General features: G+C 39.0%; 1 protein-coding gene across 1 annotated transcript in view; it reads left to right on the top strand.

Annotated features, from left to right (window-relative positions):
* The window catches only part of TMEM244 (transmembrane protein 244), a 29486-nt gene extending 3497 nt beyond the window's left edge, over positions 1–25989 (top strand). Inside the window, exons 2-6 of the mRNA XM_073336666.1 lie at positions 15175–15260; positions 15918–15991; positions 22331–22456; positions 24221–24265; positions 25895–25989. Coding sequence (XP_073192767.1) covers positions 15175–15260; positions 15918–15991; positions 22331–22456; positions 24221–24265; positions 25895–25989 — 426 coding nt within the window. The remainder of the gene's footprint in view (positions 1–15174; positions 15261–15917; positions 15992–22330; positions 22457–24220; positions 24266–25894) is intronic.

Raw genomic sequence — 25989 nt, 5'->3', positions numbered from 1 at the left:
GATTTTTCCCCACTTATTCTTGCTGAAACAAAACAATGTTTTTTCAGTTTTTTTATTTTTGTTTTTGGTCATTTGGAGTTTGTTTTTTTTACCTCCAAATTTTTTTTTAAAAGCTCAATTTCTAAACAAAAGGCTGTTCCGAAATGAAAATTCAATATGTTTCATTCTGAAACCACTGAAACGAGCCATTTCAACTTAAAAGAAAAATCCAATTTTTTTCAGCTGCAATTATTCACAAATTCAACTCAAATTTATGAATAGATTTGGTGATCCAAAATATGCATTACTATTCATCCAAAAAAAAAAAAAAAAAGAAGCCACCCATCTCTACTTTTTTCACTGTGAATAAACAAACATATTTAAGACACCTCATGGCAGACAAGACCTGGATTCTATGTGGACATATATGAAAATGCCATGGGATCTTCATAAGAGTCTTGGCGAAAATTTCCCTGTGGTGCAGCATTTTGCGTGCTACCTGGCTACAATCCTGTCAATGGCGGTGTCTGTATATAGTTTATTAAGCGTTTTAGGCTCTTTTAGGATCAAAGGCATTCTATGAATACTTGGCTTTTCTGAGTCTACCTTAGGTTGCCACCTTACTAAAAACATTGACATTTATGACACGGTGTAAAGTAAATTGAATTTAGGATTTTCAAAGAAGCCTAAGGAACTAGTCATCCAATTTCCATTACATTTCAATGAGAGTTGGGCACCTAGATCTCATCGGATAATTTGGAGCTGGTTGAATTGGTTCCTTGTGAAAAAAATTAGTCCATAAACCTAATGTTTTGTTCTGTTTGCAAACAGATTATTACAGACTAATTCATTATGATTTTTACTAATTAAATTTGCTATTTAATCCTACAGTTTATGTGAATTAATTCCAGGTTATTGCTTGTTTGCAACCTATTCCTGTAGGTCCAGAACAAGGTCTGGGCACTGTTTATATCCTCAAAATAGGCCTTAAAAGATGCATAGGTATTGTGTTGGTCTTTGGCACTGGGGGCAATTTCCCACAAAAACGTAACTATTTCCCTACAGTATTTACAATGTGAGATTATACATACCATGAGAGGTGCAATACACATGCAGGAACTCTGGTTTGTAGAGCATAGATTATGTTTTAAAATAAATAATTTTAATTTTGTCTCATAGAAATCCAAAAATGTTAATTCTCATTTCTCAGATTTTAATGATGGTAAAGAAATTCACTTAATAATCCATTCATTTTCGGCTTCTAGAACCATTGTGTTGTATCGCCTGATCCCTAAAAATATATATAGCTATGTTATACCAAGCTGTCATCTGTCAAAGTTGAAATCCAAATCCATTAAAGAACTGCTCAGTAACGGATGGATCTGCTAGAAAACCTGCTAAATTCCATACCACCCAAGCAACAAAATAAGATTCAGGAAAAAGAGAAAGGCAATATCACAAGACTAGCATTTCTTCACAAAACATAACATAACCATATCTGATTAAATATGAATTATAGCTGATGTAATACAATGTAGCTTTCAGAAAAGTGCTAACAAAGAACAAAAAGAATGTACCTTTCCAGATTGAAAGTAAATAGGAATATAAAATTAATTTTAAGGACTGTAAAACTAATTGGAGGTGAGAGACTTTAAAACTGCTATTAACTGTAATCAAAGAACACTGCATAGAGAATAGAAATTATCATTTGCTGCTTTCTATTTGCAGACTTGGTCAAGACATATTACAAGCATGTTTTGGTTGACCATCTCTACAAACAATATGAGGATTTAATGAGCTAGTAAGGATTTTCTGTTTGGGCCCCAGCAGCTTATAGTTAGCTCACAGATGGCTTGTGTCTTGGTTCAGTTTAATCCAATAAAGTTGCTTTACTCAGTCTTATACTGCACCTACAGGAGCACTTTTTGAGTGAAAAATAGCTTCTTTTTCCAGCTGACGTTGACATAAGGAATGTAACTGCATCACTTCCTTTTACTTATGATGTGTGCATGGCTCTTAAGATCAATCTTCCTGAGACCAAGGTAAAAATAACCAAGTTTGTATGCATTTTAGATCATTTTATAGTACTTATTGCATAATGCGGTTACAGCAGGTATTTAAAACAAAACAGTTGCCTTTGTTGTGACAGCATACTTTCCAGTTTTCAGTTTCTGAATAATCAAGTGAAAAGTGCACTACTACCTCCTTTTGGTGCTGATAGGGAATACTACAACATGCATCTGATACAGATGTAAATAGGGCGTAGTTTGCTAGATATAATTCTTAGAAATGCCTAATAAAACCCTAAACTTGAGCTCTCCAATCTACCACCACAGGTTCTTCCATTCTTTCCTTAAATTGCATAAACATATAAATAAATAACTATGACTCACAATTTATTTGTGGGTTTTACTTTTAAAGAAAATGCATTTTGAATGGATGTTTTAGAAAGGGGGGAAATACATGGAACATTGGATTTTTGAGACTTTTTAACAACTATATTTAAATTCCAATGGCAAAATACTTTAAAAATGAAGCAGAATTTAATACTTCTGGAAATGTCCAAAGAACTTTAATTGTTGATGTCATTCTTTTAGTGGTGAATTCCTGGCATCTAAGTAAATGCATTTCTCTAGCCTACTTGAGCATAATCAAAGCAAAATAAGAGACTACTCCATTCCTGAAGCAGTGGCTAATGATATGTTGGAGACCAGAGGTGAAATCCTGGCCCCACTGAAGTCACTGAGAGTTTTGTCACAAAATTCAGTAGGGTCAGAATTTAACCTAGGATATGTAAGGGTCAACAGGACATCAGCTCACACCTTTCCTCCAGAGCTGATATTTTCACTTAAGTCCATGTCTCCTCCCCCTGCAACACAGCTTTCATTACAGCACAACCTTGCATCTCAGCTGATAAGATATGCCATCCTAATTCAGCTGCTAACAAAGTTAGAGACCTCCATGAAATGCATATCTAATTAGTTAAGTGCAATGTAAACTACATCTACAAAATTGTACTAAAAATTATACTTTTGGGTTTTGGGGTTTTTTTTTTTAATTATTATTATTTTGTAGCCTGGTGGATTGACTTCCAGGGGAGGTGGTGAAGTCTCATAATATTACATTTAAGCAAAAGTTGGAGGATTATATGGAACTGACCAGATCATAAGAGATATTTAGCCAACTTTAATTTGGAAAAGGGCCACGGGAGGAGTGGAAGGTTATGCTTTCAGTCCCAGATTGTACAGGATGAAGACATTTTACTTGCTTGTTTCGTTGGCTGGTTGGGAGGGGATGAGATTATTTTTGACTTTATCTGGTACACAAAATTATAAAAGATTGACAAAAAAAATTCAACCTGTTTCAGACACGATGGCAGTGCATTTTGTCCTACTGCACGAGCACAAAAGTTTTTGAAGGGAAAGCTACATGTACCAGAATACATGCCTTATTTTGCTCTCCTTTCAGGAATTAGCAAAGAATCATAAAAATTTAAAACGGGGGGGTGGGGGGGGTGGAATGTTAGATTTATGTTGCCCATGATTCTGCCAATACAAGATTGTTCTCTTTATACTCTCTAGTGCTTTGGCACTCAAACATTCAAAGATTTCAAGGCCAAAAAGGATCATTAGATAATCTAGTCCAATCTCCTGTAGATCACAGGCCACAGCATTCCATCCACCTGTATTGAGCCTAATAAACTGTGTTTGACTAAGAGCATAACATGTTTGGCTAAACCATATCTTCCAGAAATGCACCCAGTACTGATGTGAAGACATCGAGATGGAGAATCTACCACTTCCCTTAGTAGTTTGTTCCAATGGTTAATCACCCTCCCTGTTAAAAATGTGCATCTTATTTCTAACTTGAATTTGTCTGGCTTCAGCTCCCAGACAAGAGCCCTGTAGTACCTGCTGGTTTTCCCCCCATGCATAATCAATTCACCTCTCTATCTTTTTTTTGGTAACTAAACAGATTAAGCTTTTCAAATCTCTCACTGAAAGGCATTTTTTCCAGCCCTTGAATCATTTCTGTAATTCTGCTCTGTGCCTTTTCTAACAGCCTTTTAAAATTGTGGACACCAGAATGGATTCAGTATTCCAGTATTGGTCTCACCTAGGCCATATACAGAGGTAAAATCACCTCCCCTCTCCTCACTGCTCCTGCTTATACATCCAAATATCTCATTAGCCCTTTTTGCCACAGCATCATGCTGGGAGCTCATCTTCAGTTGTCTGCCCAGTACTACCCCTAAATTCTTTTCAGAGTGACTGCTTTCCTGTATACAATCCCCCATTCTGTAGGCATGATTTTCACTATGTGGAAGATCATTCAAAAAGATCTAGCAATAATTACCAAAGTAAATCAAGCTTTGGAAGTGGCTGGATTTTGCTGGAAAATAGCCTTTTTCAAAACTAAGAAATTATATTACAAACTTGACTTTTTCCTTTTTTGGTTTTGGGTAAATGTATTAGGAACATTTGAAAACATATTTCAAGTTTTTTTTTAAGAACAATCCAATGTTCTGCTCACCAAAATCCTATTTAGGGGAAATGAAAATATTCAGTAACTGATTTTAATAAAATTATTTCTGAACAATTTGATCAAAATAAAATGAGTCCCCTTTAATTTCCACAAAATGGAAACAACTTGACATTTCAAACTGTCTCATGAATTTTTATTTTTGACCAGCTTTGTTTCCTCCCATGACACTTAATTGTACTCCAAACAATTCCTGTCCCTCTTCATATATTAAGTATACAATTCTTATATCCCAATCATACACATTTAATTTTTACTCTTTCTTCAGAAGTCAGTTCCAGCCCTTAATTAATTTTTACTGCTGTTCTCTAAATTCCCTCCAGTTTGTTAATGTCTTTCTGGTATTGTGTTGCCTAGAATTATTTACATTGTTCTATGTGTGGTGTCATCAATGTCACACAGAAAGGGACTCACTTCTCTGGTCTCTGCTGCAACATGTCATCATATGCAGCCTGCAACCTATTTTTGCCATCCTGTTGCAGTGCAAGTTCATAGCCAATTCCTGAATACTATCACTTCTAGGTCTTTTTTTTTTTTTTTTTGCATAGCTCCTTTGCCTGGAATTCTCACCCATTGATTATCTATGGTTGGAATTTTTCTCTATATCAATATGCATCTTTCCAATTTGAATCTCAGTTTATTTTGCTGCTCAAAGACCTGATCCAGAAAGCGACAGAGGCTTCCCAACTCCCACTGATGTCAGTTCAGTTCAGCTGATGTTAGGAATTGAGCGTGTTTGGCATTTTACAGAAGTGGTCAGCAACTTGCAGGATTAGGCCCCATACCTGTAACCTCTCTAGATGCTTTTGTATTGTTAATGTTCACACCTAGAATCATATACAAATATAATTAGTGAATGTGCTTCTTCCCCCACGCTGATCATAAAGGATGTTAAAAAAGACTAACACTCATCTTAGACATTCAATGGCCCCAGAGACTCCCAAATTACTTAAAATAGCATAAAATGTCTTGATAGGTTAGCAACTACCATTTAGATTGGCTGATCAGTTTTCTGTATTGTATGTATTGCTTAAGATGTACTCTTAAGGAACAAACTTCTACAACTTTCCACGAGTCAGATCATGAGGGCGCTGAAACCAAACAAACTATGATTCAGCTAAAGGTAGTAGAAAAAATATAACAGAAGAGCCCTCTTAATAAAATAAAGTGAGAAAGTATCATTTTCTTTGCAAGAAAAGAGGTATTTTCACTGAAGTGAAGGTGCAGAGCAGAATGTTGGATGTTACATGCCCAGGATTTATTAACAAAGGAAAGGATTTGTGCCTGTGTCATACATCTCTTTGAAAATGTACTCCTAAATCTTCCTTAGTCTAAGTCATCCCATACCTGTAAATAACCACATTAAATTCAATTAATCTATATAAACTACTATCAGAATTGACATTGTGACCTATTTACCTCTGCAGATTAACATTCTCTCTCCCTCCCTCCTCTGTACACACACACACACATATATCAATATCATCCAGCATATGGAGAACAAAAGCACTATATGAAATTAATACATATATATAATGAATATATTTTGATGAGATATGTTCTTTATCTATATAGAAGTTAAGAGCAAACATTTATATCAAGTAATTTTTAAGAAAGAAAATTCTCTAAGCCTCTGTAATTACAGTGTTATGAAAGGAAGAGTCTCTTGTTTATTGGTTATTGTTATGAATGTGTGAGAATCTAGCAGGAGTTCAAAAGTTCTAGCAAGACTTAAATAAAAGGAACTTGCATTCCCTTTCATCTCCTCACATATAGTAAATAAAAAAAGGAAACTATTTCCCCCTGCAGCCCTTCATTTCAAACCCTGTACAGCATACCATTAGTTTTTAAGCACTGGAACTGTACGAGACACAGATGAAGACATGGCTAGCTTCTGGCGCAGGGACTATCTAAAAGACAGGACTAGATGAGACTAAAACTCACCAGCAGACCTAGATGATGGAAATAACTTACACCAGTGTGGTAGTGTTTTAAATTGGGATCATGAATGTGCAACATTTATGGCATAATGCCAATACGGCTTAACATTTGTGGGCCTCATAGAAATGAGTTTTCAGAAACTGAACAACCACTTAGCTCAGAACACATTAGCCAACTGTTACCAAATATTTAATTCAGAGTTAAAAGTTAAATTTAAAAGAAATTCAAACATGTTAAGTTACTGAAATGCACTTCTAAAGCACCCAAACAACCCTAATTCTTCCCTCAGGAGATACCATGCAATAACCATGAAATTAGAAGTAGTGTATAGTAGTGTTTGCAGTTGCAGATTAGATTAAATTGAATTTAAAGACAGACTTTTGTTCAGGTTTTTCATTGTGTTGTCATTACAAGAGAGAGTTAAGGTTGTGTGTGTGTGTGTGTTTAACTGCATATTATGTCAAGCAAGGCTGGTCAAAAATTTCCCTCAAAAATTCCCCTCTGTGGAAAATTGGGTTTCTGACAAAATGGAAATTTTCATGTGAAATAACTGCTTTACTCAAAACTTTTTAATATTTGTTAGCAAACCCTGCAAACCAAACAAATGTCAGTTTTTGACAAAACATTGACATTTTCTGTGGGGAAAACATTTCTGACCAGCTCAAGTACCAAACTTGTGATTGTGGGTTTAAAAAACAAACAAAACAAAATAAAACAAACAACAAAGCTTTTAGTGCCAGATTTACTAGAATACACTGGCTGCTCTATGCCACTTTGGATCAGCACAAAGCAGCCAAAGCAAGTGGCTAGTTTTCCCCATCCCATGATCTCCACATTTTTCTGTGCACATTTTCTCTACCTCACCCTCGCTCCTGTCCTGCAAATTGCCCTTCACCCTATCCCCAAGTTTGCTTTGCCTGCCTTCTCTGTTGAATATATGTAGTACTTGCAGAAGAAGAATGTTATTCTGCGAAGAATTCCACAAAGTACTGCCCTCTTTCAAACTTTTTGCCATCTCTATTGCTTTCAATGAGAGTAATGCTAAAGGCTAACAAGCAAAATTGGGCATCATCTCCTATAGTTCCCAGTAGGATTGAAGTCAATCTGCCCTCGGGATAGATGACAGCTCCTTGTAACAAAGACTAACATGATTATGCTGAGGACCTGATTTTCCATCACCTGGCACCTTGTGCAGTCACTTGCCCCTATGCAAAGTGGGTGTAAAATGCTACCAGAATATTAGCAGTTTACAGTCACTTTGCACAGGTGTAAATGGTTACCAAGGTGCAAAAGCAGTGAAGAATTAGGCCCAGAGCATAAACGCTGTGTCTTGCCTACCAATATAAAAATAATTACTGGAATTTACCAAGCTGCAAATGCCTTCAGCTTTGTACAAATTTTATACTAACAGCAAATACCAAGGTTGGCCTTACCGTGAGGTGAACTGAGGCGGTGGCCTCAAGTGCCAGACTGTGGGAGGGCACCACTAGGACCCAGAGAGTAGAAAATTGGGTCTGCTGCTGGTGCATATGTATTCTCTCTGCTCTAGATGCACAGAGATGGTGGAGTGCTGTGCTGGAGGAAGGAGGGCACAAGAGGCATAACAGGCAGGCAGGAGAAAAGGTGAGAGGCAATAACAGAAAGCAGCAGCAGCTACAGGGAGAAAGAGGAGGAGGAGCCTCTTATGTACCTCTCTAGCACCCCTAGGAGCCTGGACTGATTAACACCAGCTTCTCGGGGAGCTTCCTGTGGCTTCCCTGAACCAACCTGAGGAGAACAGGCAGTCAACTGAAGTAGTAGGAGCCAGATAGGCCCTTAAGATGCTGATATGTTCCCTCACTCAGGCCCTGCTACCAGCCTGCTTATTTGTCCCCTTCAATTGAGTGTTGAGAGCCACTATACCTGGCACAGAACACCAGTCATGAGTGAAAGAAGAAAACACCCCTCTGGGGCAGCATTCAGAAAAAGAAAGAAAGCAAAGGAAGCTTTTCTATCTAAGCAGGAAGGAGCTGTCCTGAGATACATAGACACAAATGTTCATGGTGAGCCTTCCGGCCCCAGTAAGGTTGTGAGTGGTGAGGAGATGCCTGATCTTCCAGTCAGTCAGAGTGCAGGTGACCTGGCAGCTACTGCAGCATCCGTATCTCCATCTCAAATGGATGTAACCATGCACATTACTATAGAAAAGTGTAGATCAGGGAAGAGTGTGGTGGAGGTGCAAGAAACAGCTGCTGCTGAGTTTAGTTCCTTAAGTCTAGATGATCCTGGACTGTGGACCCACGTGAGCAGTAGCCTGAGGGACTTCCTTGTACTGCATGGGCCACAGCAAGTGAAAAACTTCATGTTCCACAAAGACAATGAAAATAGAAGTTACCATCCAACACATTACTGGCGTGAAATCCCCAATGGTGACAAAGTGGAGAGGCCATGGCTTATGTACACAAAAACCCAGAATGCTGGATACTGTTTTTGTTGCAAACTCTTCCAGTCTAATGTTCCAGCCACATCGGGTTCTACAGGAACAAAGGACGAGAAGAATCTGGCTAGAAATCTGGCATGCCATCAGAAGGCAGCAAACCACCAGAGAGCATTCCATAGGTGGAAAGAGCTTGAGATGAGACTAAGGTTAAAGGCCACCATAGATGATCAGCATCAAGAGAAAATTGCATCAAAGTCTCTTTACTGGCAAAATGTTCTGAAAAGGCTCATTGCCATTGTGAGTATGCTTGCTACCCAAAACCTAGCACTGTGTGGCACTTCAGATCAGCTGTATGTGCCAAACAATGGAAACTCCCTTAAAATTGTGGAGCTGATGGCTGAGTTTGATTCTGTACTCCAGGAGCATCTACAAAAGTCACCACCCAAGAAATGTACACACACCACTACCTTGGAAAAACAATTCAAAATGAGATCATACAGTTACTGGCAACAAAAGTCAAACAGAAGATTGTGGCAGATCTGAAGTCAGCAAGATATTACTCTGTTATTCTGGACTGCACACCTGACATCAGCCAAACGGAACAAATTACTTTAATGGTACGTTTTGTAACAACAGAACCTAGTGAAAATGTCCCTGCAATGGTGACTGTCAGAGAGCCCTTTCTAGAATTTATTGACATTGATGATACTACAGGAGCTGGTATGACAAATGTGCTTCTTAAAAAGCTGGAAGATACGGGAATTGCGATAGCTGACATGAGAGGTCAGGGCTACGATAATGGTGCCAACATGAGAGCAAAGAACAGAGGAGTGCAGACATGGATCCGAGAGTTAAACCCTCGAGCTTTTTTTGTCCCATGCAGTTCTCATTCATTGAACTTGGTGTTAGTGATGCAGCATCAGCTTCTAGTGAGGCTGCTGAATTTTTTAATGTAATTCAAAGCATCTATGTATTTTTCTCTGCATCAACTCATCGATGGCAAATTTTGAAGCAACATCTGGGAACATCCTCTCTGACACTGAAACCACTGAGTGCCACACGATGGGAAAGTCGAGTGGAGGTGATAAAGCCTATCAAACACCAAATTGGGAAGATAGATGATGCCATAGTTGCCGTTATGGAGGATAATGCTATGACAGGAACTGTTCGTGGGAGAACAGTGGCAGAGGGAAATGGAATCACCAGAAACATACAGAACTTCAAATTTCTGTGTGCCTTAGTGTTTTGGCGTTCTGTGTTATTTCACATACTGTTTGAAATAAACGTTGTAAGCAAGAGACTCCAAGGTGTTGACTTTGGTATATCTGGAGCAATGGAACAACTGCCTGGGAGGCAGTGACCATGAGATGGTCGAGTTCAGGATCCTGACACAAGGAAGAAAGGAGAGCAGCAAAATACGGACCCTGGACTTCAGAAAAGCAAACTTTGACTCCCTCAGGGAACTGATGGGCAGGATCCCTTGGTAGAATAACTTGAGGGGGAAAGGAGTCCAGGACAACTGGCTGTATTTTAAAGAATCCTTATTGAGGTTAGAGGAACAACCCATCCCGATGTGTAGAAAGAATAGTAAATATGGCAAGTGACCAGCTTGGCTGAACAGTGAAATCCTTGCTGATCTTAAACACAAAAAAGAAGCTTACAAGAAGTGGAAGATTGGACAAATGACCAGGGAAGAGTATAAAAATATTGCTCAGGAATGCAGGAGTGAAATCAGAAAGGCCAAATCACACTTGGAGTTGCAGCTAGCAAGAGATGTTAAGAGTAACAGGAAGGGTTTCTTCAGGTATGTTATCAACAAGAAGAAACTCAAGGAAAGTGTGGGCCCCTTACTGAATGAGGGAGGCAACCTAGTGACAGAGGATGTGGAAAAAGCTAATGTAGTCAATGCTTTTTTTGCCTTTTTCTTCATGAACAAGGTCAGCTCCCAGACTACTGCACTGGGCAGCACAGCATGGGGAGGAGGTGACCAGCCCTCTGTGGAGAAAGAAGTGGTTCGGGACTATTTAGGAAAGCTGGACGAGCACAAGTCCATGGGACCAGATGCGCTGCATCCGAGAGTGCTAAAGGAGTTGGCGGATATGATTGCAGAGCCATTGGCCATTATCTTTGAAAACTCATGACAATTGGGGGAGGTCCCAGAAGACTGGAAAAAGGCTAATGTAGTGCCCATCTTTAAAAAAGGGAAGAAGGAGGATCCGGGGAACTACAGGCCAGTCAGCCTCACCTCAGTCCCTGGAAAAATCATGGGGCAGGTCCTCAAGGAATCAATTCTGAAGCACACAGATGAGAGGAAAGTGATCAGGAACAGTCAGCATGGATTCACCAAGGGCAAGTCATGCCTGACTAGTCTAATTGCGTTCTATAACGAAATAACTGGCTCTGTGGATGAGGGGAAAGCAGTCGACGCATTATTCCTTGACTTTAGCAAAGCTTTTGATACGGTCTCCCGCAGTATTCTTGCCAGCAAGTTAAAGAAGTATGGGCTAGATGAATGGACTATAAGGTGGATTGAAAGCTGGCTAGATCATCGGGCTCAACGGGTAGTGATCAATGGCTCCATGTCTAGTTGGCAACCAGTATCAAGCGGAGTGCCCCAAGGGTCCTGGGGCTGGTTTTGTCCAATATCTTCATTAATGATCTGGAGGATGGGGTGGACTGCACCCTCACCAAGTTTGCAGATGACACTAAACTGGGAGAAGTGGTAGATACGATGGAGAGTAGGGATAGGATACAGGGGGACCTAGACAAATTAGAGGATTGGTCCAAAAGAAATCTGCTGAGGTTCAACAAGGACAAGTGCAGAGTCCTGCACTTAGGACGGAAGAATCCCATGCACCTCTACAGACTAGGGACCGAATGGCTAGGTAGCAGTTCTGCAGAGAAGGACCTAAGGGTTATGGTGAATGAGAAGCTGGATATGAGTCAACCATATGCCTTTGTTGCTAAGAAGGCTAACGGCATTTTGGGCTGTATAAGTAGGGGCATTGCCAGCAGATCAAGGGATGTGATCATTCCCCTCTATTCGACATTGGTGAGGCCTCATCTGGAGTACTGTGTCCAGTTTTGGGCCCCAAACTACAAGAAAGATGTGGAAAAATTGGAAAGCGTCCAGCAGAGGGCAACAAAAATGATTAGGGGACTGGAACACATGACCTATGAGGAGAGGCTGAGGGAACTGGGATTGTTTAGTCTGCAGAAGAGAAGAATGAGGGGGGATTTGATAGCTGCTTCCAACTACCTGAAAGGGGGTTCCAAAGAGCATGGATCTAGACTGTTCTCAGTGGTATCAGATGACAGTACAAGGAATAATGGTCTCAAGTTGCAGTGGGGGTGGTTTAGGTTGGATATTAGGAAAAACTTTTTCACTAGGAGGGTGGTGAAGCACTGGAATGCGTTACCTAGGGAGGTGGTGGAATCTCCTTCCTTCGAAGTTTTTAAGGTCAGGCTTGATAAAGCCCTGGCTGGGATGATTTAGTTGGGGATTGGTCCTGCTATGAGAAGGGGGTTGGACCAGATGACCTCCTGAGGTTCCTTCCAACCCTGATATTCTATGATTCTAACTGGACAAAGCCAAATCATACCTACAGTCTTACCAGTCAGATGAGGGATTTCAAAACGTTCTGTAGAGTGCACAGAATTTGGCAGAGGAACTTCACACTGAAGCTATTTTCCCACCGATTCAAGAATACAAGAGTCACTGAAGAAGAAGACATTTTGATTATGAGTCATGGGATAATCCCATAAGAGACTCCAAACAACAATTCAAAGTTGAATTCTTTAACCAGGTGCTAGATTGTGCAATACGGTCAATTGAAGAACATTTCATGCAGCTCAGGGAACACGGCACTATATTTGGGATGTTGTATGATATTCCCAAACTCCTCACTCTACCTGAAGAAGACCTATACCAGCAATGCAGGGCACTAGAAACAGTGTTGACACATGATGACATGCACGATATTGATAGTGATGAACTGAAAGCCCTTTCAAGATACATTTCAGCAGGATCAACTCCAAAGGCTATTCTGGAATATATGTGCACAAATAAGATGACCACCCTCTTTCCAAATGCTTTTGTTGCTCTGCGCATACTTCTAACACTTCCTGTAACAGTTGCCAGTGGAGAATGCAGCTTCTCCAAGCTGAAGTTAATAAAACCACATCTATGCTCCACAATGACACAGGAGAGGCTGTTCGGCTTTGCAATCATCTCAAGAGAGCATGAGCTGGCCCAGACTGTGGACCTTCAGCAGGAAGCAGTTCACATCTTTGCAACCAAGAAGGCACGGAAAGCACCACTTTGATTATTCAAACAGATAAAAATGCCAATGTTTACCTTGCAGACAAGAAAAGTTATATTTGCTGTTCAGGCGTTTGAAAGTTAAGTGTTCCTTAAAATTTTTGAACAAGGCATTTTAAGTTGTTAGTTCTCCTTTATTGGGGTAGGTAGCAGAGCAGTACCATGAGAGGAGAAGAACAGGAAGAAGGCAGAATTGAGACCTTTCAAAGTTTTGGCCCAAGTGAGGGGGCATGGGGGCGTCATTTGAGCTCCCCGCCTCAGGTGCCAAAATGTTGTGGGCTTGCCCTGGCAAATACCTAAATGAATGATGAACATGAGGAAAAGAGAAGGGTTAGTCACTATGGGAAGAGAAAGGTGCCCCTGTGTGAAGAAAGAAAGAGACAGGGAACTGTATAGTGTGCAGAGGCCAAGAAGGAATGTGCTGGGAAGGAGTTGAGGGGAGGTAATAGGATAAAGGAGATGAAAATGGAGGAGTTAAGGGAAAGAATAAAAGTAAAATGGGAGGGAACATGGGGATAAATCTGAAAGGGATCACGGAGTGAGAGGAAAGAAGATGCTGCTTTTTAAAGAAAGGGAAGGGAGGGACACAAACTCTAACTAGCATGAGAAAACATTAGACGGTATGGAAGTTGAGGGAGAGGACATGTATTTCCTGATTGTATTGCTCAAGAATGATCCTGCCCTCCAGACTGTGCTGTAAACATCTGGCGCTACTTTTTGCTTGCTGGTTTTAAGTGTGCATTTAAAACTAATGCACACACCAAGGTTTCATGCATGCAAATCTCTGACTTTGCTATGAGCGTTCTACATATGTTTTTTTAAATATAGGGGTGAATGGATACCTCAGAGCACATCATACAAAATGACAGAACGACAGAAACCAAAGTGGACTCCAGTGGCCAGCATCTGTTATTACTATCAAAAGATATTAGCCTACAAAATACATTATACCTGCAGCAATTAATTCAGGGAAGTCTTGTGACCTGTGTTATGCAGGAGGTCAGATTAGATGATCGCAATGGTCTCTTCTGACCGTCGAATCTATGAACTATGATACTTTACATGTCTATAGCAGCTTTCACCAGAGGATCTTAAGACACTTTAAACACGTTAACAAATTAAGCCCCAGAACTCTGCTGTGATGTCATGTTACCTCAGTTTTACAGATGAGGATAGCGAGGAACACAGGCATTAGATGATGTACCCAAGGTGTCTCAGGAAGTCTGTAGCAAAGCATGGAATGGAATCCAACTGCCTTTTTTTTTTCTTCCAGATCTTTGCTTTGACCGTTAGATAAGGGTTGCTTTCTAAAACTTGGATTTTTTTTTTTTTTTTACAAATAGCCTCAATAAGGTTTTGAATTGTTTTATGTTATACAAATCATCTCTCTTAAAACTTTTATTTAAAAAGCAGTTTATATCCTTGTTGGTGAAACTATATAGTAGCATCATATGGAGCTCTAGACACAAAGACAGGGTAAAAGCTGTATGTTTTTCTATATGTATATTTGCATACACCTCATGATGGCAATTATAGGGAGGGCATTTCCTGGTGGTTAATAACTGGACTTGATTAAGCCTCTGGATCTTCTTCTTAGGTTCTCAACTCCTCCTACAGATCATTAACTGCCAGGAAACATGCTTTCCATTGGCCATTTTGATTACATAGGCCTCTAGCAGTTAATCTGCAGATACATAATAAGAAAGTAATTACACTGTATATTTCTTTTCAAAAATATTAAAAAATGGATAAAGTTTTAGGGGTTGGGTTATTTGAAAATACATTACAACAACATTGTGTCATTTACTCCAGGACTTTAAATAAAATGAGGTAAAAAATCTTACCGAAATATTTCTTTTCCCTTAAACATTAAAAATATATTTCCTAAACAGAAATCTAGCATTGCTTGCCTTGCACCCCACCTGACAAATGCAGACAAGGAAGTAGGTTTAATTTAATCTTTTCTTTACAGATTGTACTGCTGAACCTGTTGATATGTGTAGTAGTTTTCTACATTGTGTACTATGTGGTCCTAAGCATTTGTTTCGCAGCCTTCAGGTAAGAATTTCTAGCATTCATAATTAATATGATTGAACTTAAATGGGGCATTTCTGATTTACAACCTGGTGGAGCAGGGCAGGGAGCAGGGGGGTAGAAGTCTAGAATATGATCTCAGTTATATTGTAGGCACAGTTTTCAGCATCAGACACGCTTGAGTGCCTGAACTTCCATTTAGATGAACAAATTAGCACTTGGACACCCAAAAATTTGTTTAGCTGCCAGTTTGGCTCACAGTTTATTTTTGATCAAACTAGTTGACATACATATACTAACCGAAAACCTGAACACTAGGGGAAAGATAACATCTTTTTCCAAAAAAGATTTGTTGTGGCTGCCAGAAAGACTAGCTGTATTGCTTCAGAAAGTCATTAAGAGCACTGAGGATGTCAAATTGATATTGAATAACAGTATAGACACAGCACATGAAGAGTATTTATAGCAGAAATAAGACTATAGACATAGCGTGTAAAGGCAAGCCCGCGTCACACAGTGGCACCAAACCACGGACACTTGTGAACTCGTCTATCCCAGATTACTTGGTTTGGAATCTTGTTTAAAAGAGCTCATAGAGTAAGCTACATTGTGTAATGTAATTAACACATTAATTGTGATAACATATGAAAATGATTAACTTTATTTTTAAAATCTCCACAGGTTGGAAATGTTGGACGGTTGGGCACCTTTTGATTTTAAGACAAATCCCTCATGGATTAACCCAAATTACTTAGGTACCTTGATTTTGTTTCTTAGTTTTTGCAGAACTAAGAAAATAGACTCTTTGTAGACATAAACCCCAATTTCCCCCCACCCTCATGCACACGTACAAAGTTTTTTTAAAACATTCTAATAATGCCTCTCCACTTAGCTTCAATATTTTAATGATATTTTAATTGTATTGAATTTTAAGTGTTTTTCTCATTTCTCCATAACTCTGCAACAGGGTCACTTTATAAATTAACATATTTCTTGTCCTCTCAGTAACCCATAGCCTTTCCCATGCTCTCTCCTTCCAAATTTACATCTCTCAATTGAAACCAATTGTTCTACCATGAAGAAGACATTTAATTTTCATTATAAAACTATTAATTATTCTGTGTAAGGTTACTGAATCTAATCTCTACTACAGTAAAGCTTCCTATCATCCATATTTGAACCAGCTTCCAATAGGGCTTCATAAATAATAAGTCAAATTCTTCAGTCACATAAACCTCTTATTGACATCAATGGCAATTTTGCCAGTGCAAGGAGTCAACACAAAGTAAGATAAGATTTCAGGATTTGGCTCTATGGCAGTTCAATGTACTAATGGAGAATAAAGTATAGTTTGAGTGAATACAAATCACAAGACATATTTATCCAAGCTCTTAAAAAAGTGACCCTTTCCAAAGCTATTACTGTCTCTCTGTAGGGGAAAAAAGAAGCATTTACATAAATTAAGCTTCAGCAGATTTGGAATCTGTTGCAAAGGAAAACCACGTCAGCTGGAATTAGAGCTGTTCAAATGTAAATTGTTTAGATCATAATCTTAAACACTTACAGGAATAGAAAGTGCAGGGATGCTTCTTCAGTGCCACTATTGATTTGATTTTAGATGTAAAAAAAGAACATTTCAATTAGATTAGCAGAAAAATGGGTTACTAGAAAAAATATAGATCCTACACAGTTTGAATTAGTGTGCATTTGCACAATGTCAATGTAAATACTGAATCTCAACATGACTGATAGGATTTGTATTTAAATTATAACATTATAGTTTATTACATGCCTTCATGTGCAGGGTGTTAAACAAGCTATATTGAAGACATATTAACCCATTTGTGCAATATAGTCTATCGGCCTGGACGCATTTTGGGCACTATGAGGTAAACCCTGAGCTAGAAAAATTTAATTGCTACCATGTTAGGCACATATGTGGTGGTCATCACAAGGGTGGATGTAGATGCCAGAAGTGGTGTGGTTTTTCTATATCACGTAATTTTAAAAGTAAATGTTATCAGCCATCCAATCTGAAAAAATCAATAAAATCACAAAAGGGGCCATAACTCGAAGAAACTGTTTAATTTTGACCAAAATTAGCAGTAAGCTTCTAAATACAATTGATAATGCAATGATGTACTCAAAATAGTACTATTTTGGAAAGCTTGGGAAATATCCCCAGACAATATATTTTATGCATTTTCCCATATATTTTTCCCTTTAGTTAAAGCAAAAGTCTGTAGTCACATGACAGTATGAGCTTGTTTATACCATGTTCTACATCAAAATAATTGTCATTAATTGTAGAATGGAATGATTTGAGAAAAGTTTTTCTATCTGCTATTTTTATGAAGTTATGCAGATAATAATAGCCTTACCCCCAATTATAAAAACATATATTTTTGATGTTATCCACTCAGCCGGAGACATAAGCAGAAAGCACTCCTGGTATAATTGTAATAATCACTGAATACAATGACAATTCATGTAAGGGCTGTATAATGTCTTGTGTGACTATATTGTGTGAATAACAAAAGTATAACCAGGTACTCTTACGTAACACCTACGTGTAACTATGAGCTGCTGAATGTGTAATGCAACAGTGCTTCAAGCTATATTTACCCACAAAATAGTCACAGTACTTTGCAGATTGTTGAAACATTTCTACTTTCCCTTAGAATCTGCATCTGATGCGTTCAGTACTCTGTTGCCACACTTGTCACTGTCAGAGCTGCATTGGACCACACCAAACCCTCCTTGTGGCATTTGCCTCTCCCTGTTGCACAGGTACTCTCACAGCCATGCTGCACAAAGGTGAGGATGGCTTCTAGAACAGGGGGCAGCACCATTATCTTAGAAACAAGATGCCCAATGCTATCTATCATTTATCCGTTGCTGACAGGGAATACTTGAAGATACTGAACTGTTTGCATGACTACATACATGACTGATAATTTGCATGGCTGATAGTAGTTTCTCACTTGGTTTGTTCTTCTTAGCAAACAATTTATAGCACATGTTATCCAGAGATGCTTGCTTCTTACCACAGTACAATCAAGATACCAGTAAGACATAGGCTGCCTCTGTCTCTTCCTCTATCTGAGATGCACTGTTCCCAAGATGTTTCAGACCCTCCTTGAGCTCTATACTCAGCTGCTGTCTTCAGCCATCTCTTTTCCCCCCTGACACTGAAAGCAGAAAGAGAGTCACATTCACCGACAGCATGAATGTTTGGCAGAATAAGACTGCCAAAGTCTCTTCCCAGCTCCAAAGCCATTCTATGCGTGAAAATGAATCTCTTCTTTTGGCCAACACCAGTTTTGAAATAGAATTAATCAATCCCAAGAATAGATGGGCATGCAGATGCAACACTGGTGTCCAAGCTCCGCATTAGCACCCTATTTAATCCGAGTATTTGCTTTTCATGAGCAACGTACAAGAATACGCATGAATATGCTTCCTTGTCTTCTGCCTCGAGTTTTGGTATTGCAGAGTGGTTGCCAGGTGCTACTTTCACTGCTTATGCAATGTTGTGAAACCCACCAGCAAAATACACTTCATGACCAAGTGGAAATCTCTGATCACACTTCACAATCCAGTCCCCTGAATGAGAAAGTTTACAATGTTTGATTTGTTCTGTGGATTTGATATCATCTTCAAGCTTTGCTTTGGTAATGGTGTTTAACACAGTGGAGTTCTGAACTTCTTGCATTTGGACATTCCCTCTGCAGGCTCTCTCACCAGATTTGATTGATTCTTCATTTGCATAAAATTGTCACCAAGAACAGCAGCGTATTGACATTTTAGTCCAAGGGTAACATTCAGCACCTGGTCAGACAGCTCCCCAAAAGTTTTGCACTTGGCAGTATCAGTGCACACCATCTGCAGCAGCATCATACCATCTATAATAGCTAATGTTGGCTCATCAGATGCTGATATCTCAACCACTGATTGATTTTTCTCTGACAGCGTGTTGCTCTTTTGGGTCTTTCATAGCGATCCATCCAAGCTAAAGATGGAAATGGGACAGGTGCCAGCTCATACTTCATCAAACCCTGGATATCAGCATCTCTGGACTGGGCAATAACTATCAGCTTGCTGAATATCTGACAACCAATTGTTTGTGCTTCTTTTGTTCAATTGTTTTGTTGATATTATCAAATGATTTGAGATTATGCCTTCTTAGGGGATCAAAGAGGTCTACCTCACCCCTTTGCACCCTACTGGTTACAAACTGCTTAACTTCTTGTGTGCCATTCTCTCTTATCATGCACAAACTTTCTGCAATTTCAGCTGGGGGCAGAGCAGACGTTGCACTTGCAATGCTCACAAGTGGCTATCTGTTGTCTGGCCTTGTTCCAGTCCAGGTTCAGTGCTAAAATAATTTGTCATTCTTTCAGTCACATTTTTTATATCTTGGACGGCAGAGTCATCTGTAGTCAAGCACTTTGTAGTAGCTTCTTTGTGGTAGCTTTCTCTGTTGCTGAAGGCTGCATTCTACCCATTTGTTCTTTCATAGTTGTTATAGCTGCTGTAAAATGTGCAGTCAGGTAATACTTGGTCAGAGCCTTCTCTTTTGTGCAAAGATGCTGATGCTTCCCACAGTCCTTGTTGAGAGCTTGCTTGATGGCCATGTTGTGCCGCACGCCACTGAAAGGTCTGGCAGTCCAGTATACTGCTCCCCATCTATCAAGTAGGGCATGAGCTATATCTGGCTTCTCCTCCGCCAGAAGTCTGACTCTACTACATTTACACAATGCCGTCTAGCATAAACCACATGACCACACTGGAACATGGTACAAACAAGCTCATACTATCATGAGTCCACAGACAAAAGGCAAAAAAGTAGGGGAAAATGCATACAAAATAATCTGGGGCTAAATATTTCCCCAAATTTCCAAAACAGTACTGTTTTGAGGACATGGTTGCATTATCAATTGTATTTAGAAGCTTTCTGCCACTTTTGGTAAAGAAAAAAAAATAGACTATTTTTCTCTGAGCTATGGCTCTTTTTCTGATTTTTTCAGATTCTGATAATGTTTAAACATTATGTGATATTGAAAAACTGCATCATTGACCACTATATATGTGCCTAACGTGGTAGCAATGAAATTTTTCTAGCTGGTAGGTACCTTAACTCACTTACAAGATCCCTTTTAAAATCTGACTGGGAGACTAATGGGTTAGTGCACTAGTCTCTTTTCTGTTTGGAAAGTATTTATCTGTTAGCAGAACGGTAAGAAAGAAACAAACTATAACAATAGCTGCCGAAGGTCTGGTGACACAGCGATAGAGAAGATTCAAATGTAGGACTGAGGTCACAAATGAAAGTGATCTTGCTCATCTTATGGCAGGCCCCATTTGTGCACATTACAAAATTGAGTTGTGACCAAAGAAAAGAGAAGCCCGAAGCTGAAAATGGAGGTTACATGTCAAGATTGAGGTGTTGGTGTTGGCACAATTTTAATGGGAAGCTTATACAGCACCTCCCTGCACTAAACTGGACTCAAATTAGTTACCCATTTTCATGAGCACTAAAATGACTAGTAAAATTTAAAGGGACACAATCAACTTGAAGTCTAGTCAATTAAAGAAAAAAAGTTCTAAAAAGAACTTCAGGCACTGCATTCACACAAGTGTTTCTGCCATGTTTTGGATATGTGGTTTTACAATCCCCTTTTCCTGATTTTTAATTTTTTTTCTCTCTCCCACATTGCTGTGTGAAAGATCTGCACAAACAACAGTGGAAACTAAAAAATGATTATATAAGGGAAAGAATGAAACTGACAATATACAAATGCACAAATTAAACTGAAAAAACACAGAAAAATATTTTTCTCTACTCTTTTTTTGTCATAGTAACCTTAACTGTTACTTGCAGTAATGGTAGGATAAACATTTGAAGTATGATTTTTTAGTTGACCGTGCCCTTTAAAAAGAAAAATAATGTATTATATTTTGAAAGATCCCTACCAACTACAAAGTAGATATTATGGCCCATTCTGTGGGGCTCTGGTCTTGCAAACACTTATGCATCTAAGTAGTCCCATTGACTTCAGTGGCACTAGTCACATTCTTAATATTAAGCACATGCATGAGGATATGCAGAATTAGGGCCTTAATTTACTTTAAGATTAAATTGTGGCGCTTTAAAAACACATTTCATTTTCCTAATCAATTTTGCTGTGGAACGATTACATTTATAAAATCCATCTCAGTGACTTCTTAAAAGACAGCTTTTTTATTTTATGGACAGTTAGGATACTAAAGTATATGTCTGTCCATTCAGTTCCTACTTAGGGATGTCTCCCTGTCGATCTGGCACATAACTGTGCTCATCGGCAGCAGACACTATCACATACAAAGTTGTGTTTTTAAAACAAACAAACCCAACATTACTAGCTTGCAATATAGATGATAGTCCTGTGCCATTTTAGCATGAAAACAAAGGCCCATTCAAGTTATCAAACCAACTTACAAATTGAAACCAGTGGACTGTACTTCATTTTTTGTTGTTGGTTAACTGAGAATTGGCCATAATGTTTCCTGCCTGCTCCTCCTCACCCCCCCAAAAGAAGCTTTGTAACAGAGACTTTTGATTAGTATTGAAATAGAGAACAATTCCCTTCTAGATCACTGCTTCACATTTAGACTGGGAACCTATTGGTCCCCTCCACTGCACTGGACAGGGAGGAATGCAAAAAACCCACACATAGGATAACCTGACACTCAGTATTCCTGTCCCTCTTCATTATAGCTTTCATTGTTTCCATTAAGGAGCCACTGGTTTTTAAGAACTACCATTGGCTTCAGTGGGGATCTCTCATCACAGATTGATGGCACAATATGGCCCATGTTGTTCCACACAAGGGAGTGGGGATACAGCTTAGTCATTAAAGAGAAGAACTTGTTGATCAGCTGCATATTTTTCACACCCATGACTGAGGTAGTTAAACTGACCTAATTTTTTGGGGTAGACCAGGCCACAGGTTAACCTCAGAAATCAAAACTACCTATTGCCATTAGTTACAAGGATGGGAACCACCCTTCCAAAACTCTGCTTGGAGTAAGTTCCCTGTTTTCTTTTATAGTTCTTCTGGTTTCACTGGAGATAACCTACTTTATTTGTGGACTGCTGTTTGCTCTGATTGTGGAAGAATGGGTTTGGGATTATGCTATAACAGTTACTGCTATTCATATTATCATAACTGCAGCTGGTAAGTGAGTATGTTATTAAACATATGTGCAGTACGGTAAATTGAATAGAGCTAGTCTAATACTATTGATCTAATTTTTTATTGGACTAATTTTGCCTTTTTTTCTTGAAGTTTCTCCCTTAAATTTTCATCTTTCTTGCATTCAAGCACCACGTGTAGATGAGTTACTGCCATTTAGAAATCTTATTACATTTTTGTTGCAACAACTTCCAAATGTTAAATTATCTTGCAGTGTATTTAGAGGTTTTATTGGTAACAGGGCAGCCAAGGAAAGAAGCCTGCCTGCCTGCAGTTTCAGCTTGGAGGGTGTGCACTGCTATAAAACCAAAAGAGTAATATTGCCCTCAGTGCCCTCTCCCTTTAAGGCTCAGACATAAATACCCTTGCCATAGTTCAATGTAATACTGAGGCTTGCCTCAGCCACGTCCAACACAAAAGGTCTAAGTTGTGGCTCATTTCAGCTAAATCCCAACAAGGAAAACAGAGCCTACGATCCACTCCAGCATCTTCACTTGTCACTTTCTCTCTCTTTCCTCTGAGGAAAGAGCTGTTTGCTGCAAATGAGGTTCATCTTGCTGGGAACACCTGCTGATCTACCCTTGCTCCTTAGCAGAGTGCAGGGATGGGGGATTGGGAGAGATGTTTAACCCCATCCTTGCCAGAGCCAATGTGGGGTCTCTTCATCCCATCACAGTGCTTTTATAGGGGATTCACCTACCCATCCTATTATATTTATCCTAGAAATTAGAAATAGGAAAGAAATATTAGATCTTCTGTCCCTCCCAGTGTACAATGGTTCCGGTTATTATTTGTGTGCTTTGTCCAGTTTGGTTTTAAATATCCCAGGGGATGGGACTTCACCATTTCCCATGAGATATTGTTCCAGAGATCAATGGACTTCACCTTATGATCAATTTCCTGATATACAGACTAAAAACCTTGACCCTGCAATGAGTTCCACTTGGAATACCTCCTTGCAAGATAGGGTATAATATTTCCTCTACTGGATTTCATCCCATCAGTCCAGTTTATATCCCTGTTAATCCTGCTAAATAATTTTTCTCCTTCCTTAGAAACAATTATTTTAAAGGAAAATTACAAAAACTCTGTACCATATAGGAATTACCAAGGAGGATGGTTTTCATGGTTATCTTATGTATCTTATTCAGATCTTCTTTAAGAAAATAAAACAAAATAATGAGATTATTATTATTTATTTGTACTGCAGAAAGATAGGTGCTAAAGGAACTGTTACTGCAAAAACTGTTACAGCTGGTGATTTTAGATGCCTACCGAGTTTTGGGGCTGCTGAGTGGGGATTTTCTGAATCCTGATGGGGTCAGATTCTGGGATTTAAGCAAAGTGGCAGTTAGGCACCTAAATCCTTTTGTGAATCGAGCTGTAGGTGTTGCAACATTTACATCTCATTTGTGAATCTAGTTGGGGCTCTGTGACATCAGTTCCCACCGATGTGCTAGGTACTGTACAAAAATAAGAAAAGACAGTCTCTGCCTCAGAGTTTACATTTTAAGCCCTCAATCCTGCAAATAATTACACCTATATTTAACTTTCAATGGGACAGCTCACAGTAGTAAAGCTAATCAAGTAGGAAAGTGTTTGCAGGATCTCAGCTTACATTTCATTAGACTTTAAATTTAGATACAGTTACTAAGACTGTATATTTTTATTTTAGAAGACTCAGCTTTTCTTCATATGCAAAACAACCCTAAAATTATTTATGATGTAATGTTTTTCATTTTACAGTTATGTCTGAATTCCCTCTGATGTTGCACTGGTGGATGGCTTTAGGTACAGGTCAATTATTTAACTTTGAAATAATCACAAACTGTGGAGATTCATAGTATTTGTACTTATGAGTGGAATTGGGTGAAATTTTTTGATCAAACCGGTTTTTGGCATAAAATGTAGATTCAATGACACAAACATTTGGTCAAAAAAACTCATGTCAAAATTAAACATTTTAATTTTTTCTAATGACTTTTCATTTAGAAAGTTCCTTTAGTATTTTCTAAATGAAAAATGTTTAAAAACACTCAAAATTTAAATTAAACTTTTTTTGACTTTTTGATTCACTGAAAATGTTGAAACATCCATTATTCATCCAGCTCCAGTTATGAGATTTCCCTCTCTGTCAAATGTATGGTATGGTATGTGATGGGGGACACCCCCATCCCAATCAGAAGAAGGCTAATGAATCCTCTGGGCTCAACCACTACCAAATAGGCCATTCTGCAGAGCCTGCTGTGGCTGGAGGAAGCAAGCTTAAGAAGAAGCATCTCACAGGAGGGTATGGAAAGTGGTAACTAGGAGGAAAAAGCTGCCATGCCTCTTAAATAGCTGACTCTTGCTATAGCTCATGGCAGAGAGAGAAAGAGCTGACAAACCTCCCCCACTTACAAAGACTTACCAGACCAGGACAAGCTGATCACTGTGGGGCAGGAGTTGAAGATAAACCCTGACTGGGAGTCCAGCTGTGCCAGGCTGCCATATATAAATAAACCAGAGCTTTTTTAGGGAACTCAGAGACTGAATGTACCATTATGTGGGAGACCCCCACACTGGAGAACTCAGAAAGGGTGGAATAAATTTCCCGAGTAGGGAAAGGACTTTGGAAGGGAGAAGAGACCCTGAACCTGTCTGTGAGTGATCTCAGGGAAAGGCTCACCCTAACAGGTTCAAACAAGAAAAATGGTAACATGTGTGCTCTAAATAGTTGATACTATTTTTAAAAAGGACTCGGTCAAGTAGTTCAGACCTAACATTTGTCAAGCCTTGAAATTTATATTCTAGGGCCAAATCCTGCTCACCTTATGTACATTAATAAGTCACATGTATAGATCTATTGGACTGTACCAAACAGTATGAGGTCAACAGGACTGCAATTGTAAGGTGAGCCTGATTCAGATCCTGATTTATCCTGTTTCCATTGAAGTGAATGTCAAAACTCCAACTGACTTCAGTGTATGATTAGGGATCCCTGCCCTCTACGTGGGAATCCATTACTTTGAGATTTAGAAAAAATGTGGAAGTCAGTTCTTCAGGAGCAGTTAAGTATCCAGAGCTGTACTGAAACCCTCAGTGACAGCCAAAATCCTGGACCTGCAACTTGTTCTGCATAGGCAGACACCAGTGACCATACAGAGCCAGTTGAGGGATCAGGTCAGAAAGATAAGAATGAAAGGCCTCATTATTAGAAATGAAAGAGAAAAATCAATGTTGTTTTCATTTTGAAAACACAAAGTCACTGGCATGAGTAGTTTCACTTTCTTCTTTGTAATACCAGAGAAGTGTGAGAGTAACAAAACCTACTCTCTTTAAATATGGTTGCTTATAAAAATGGGATCAGTTTAAGTATTCTTGTAATGTTTATATGCCAGTATTAACATTAATACAGAATATTCTTACATTTGCTTTCAGGATCTGGCTTAATTTTGATGATTTGTGGAGGACAGGTCTTAGCATACTGCTTGTTCAAGGACAACTTCATTCACCCAGTCCTGGATGATTTTTGA

The sequence above is a fragment of the Lepidochelys kempii genome, chromosome 3 (genome assembly GCF_965140285.1).
Source record: "Lepidochelys kempii isolate rLepKem1 chromosome 3, rLepKem1.hap1, whole genome shotgun sequence".
Taxonomy (NCBI): Eukaryota; Metazoa; Chordata; order Testudines; family Cheloniidae; genus Lepidochelys; species Lepidochelys kempii.
Note: the sequence above shows the minus strand (reverse complement) of the source record. Positions and strands in the feature narration are given on the sequence as shown.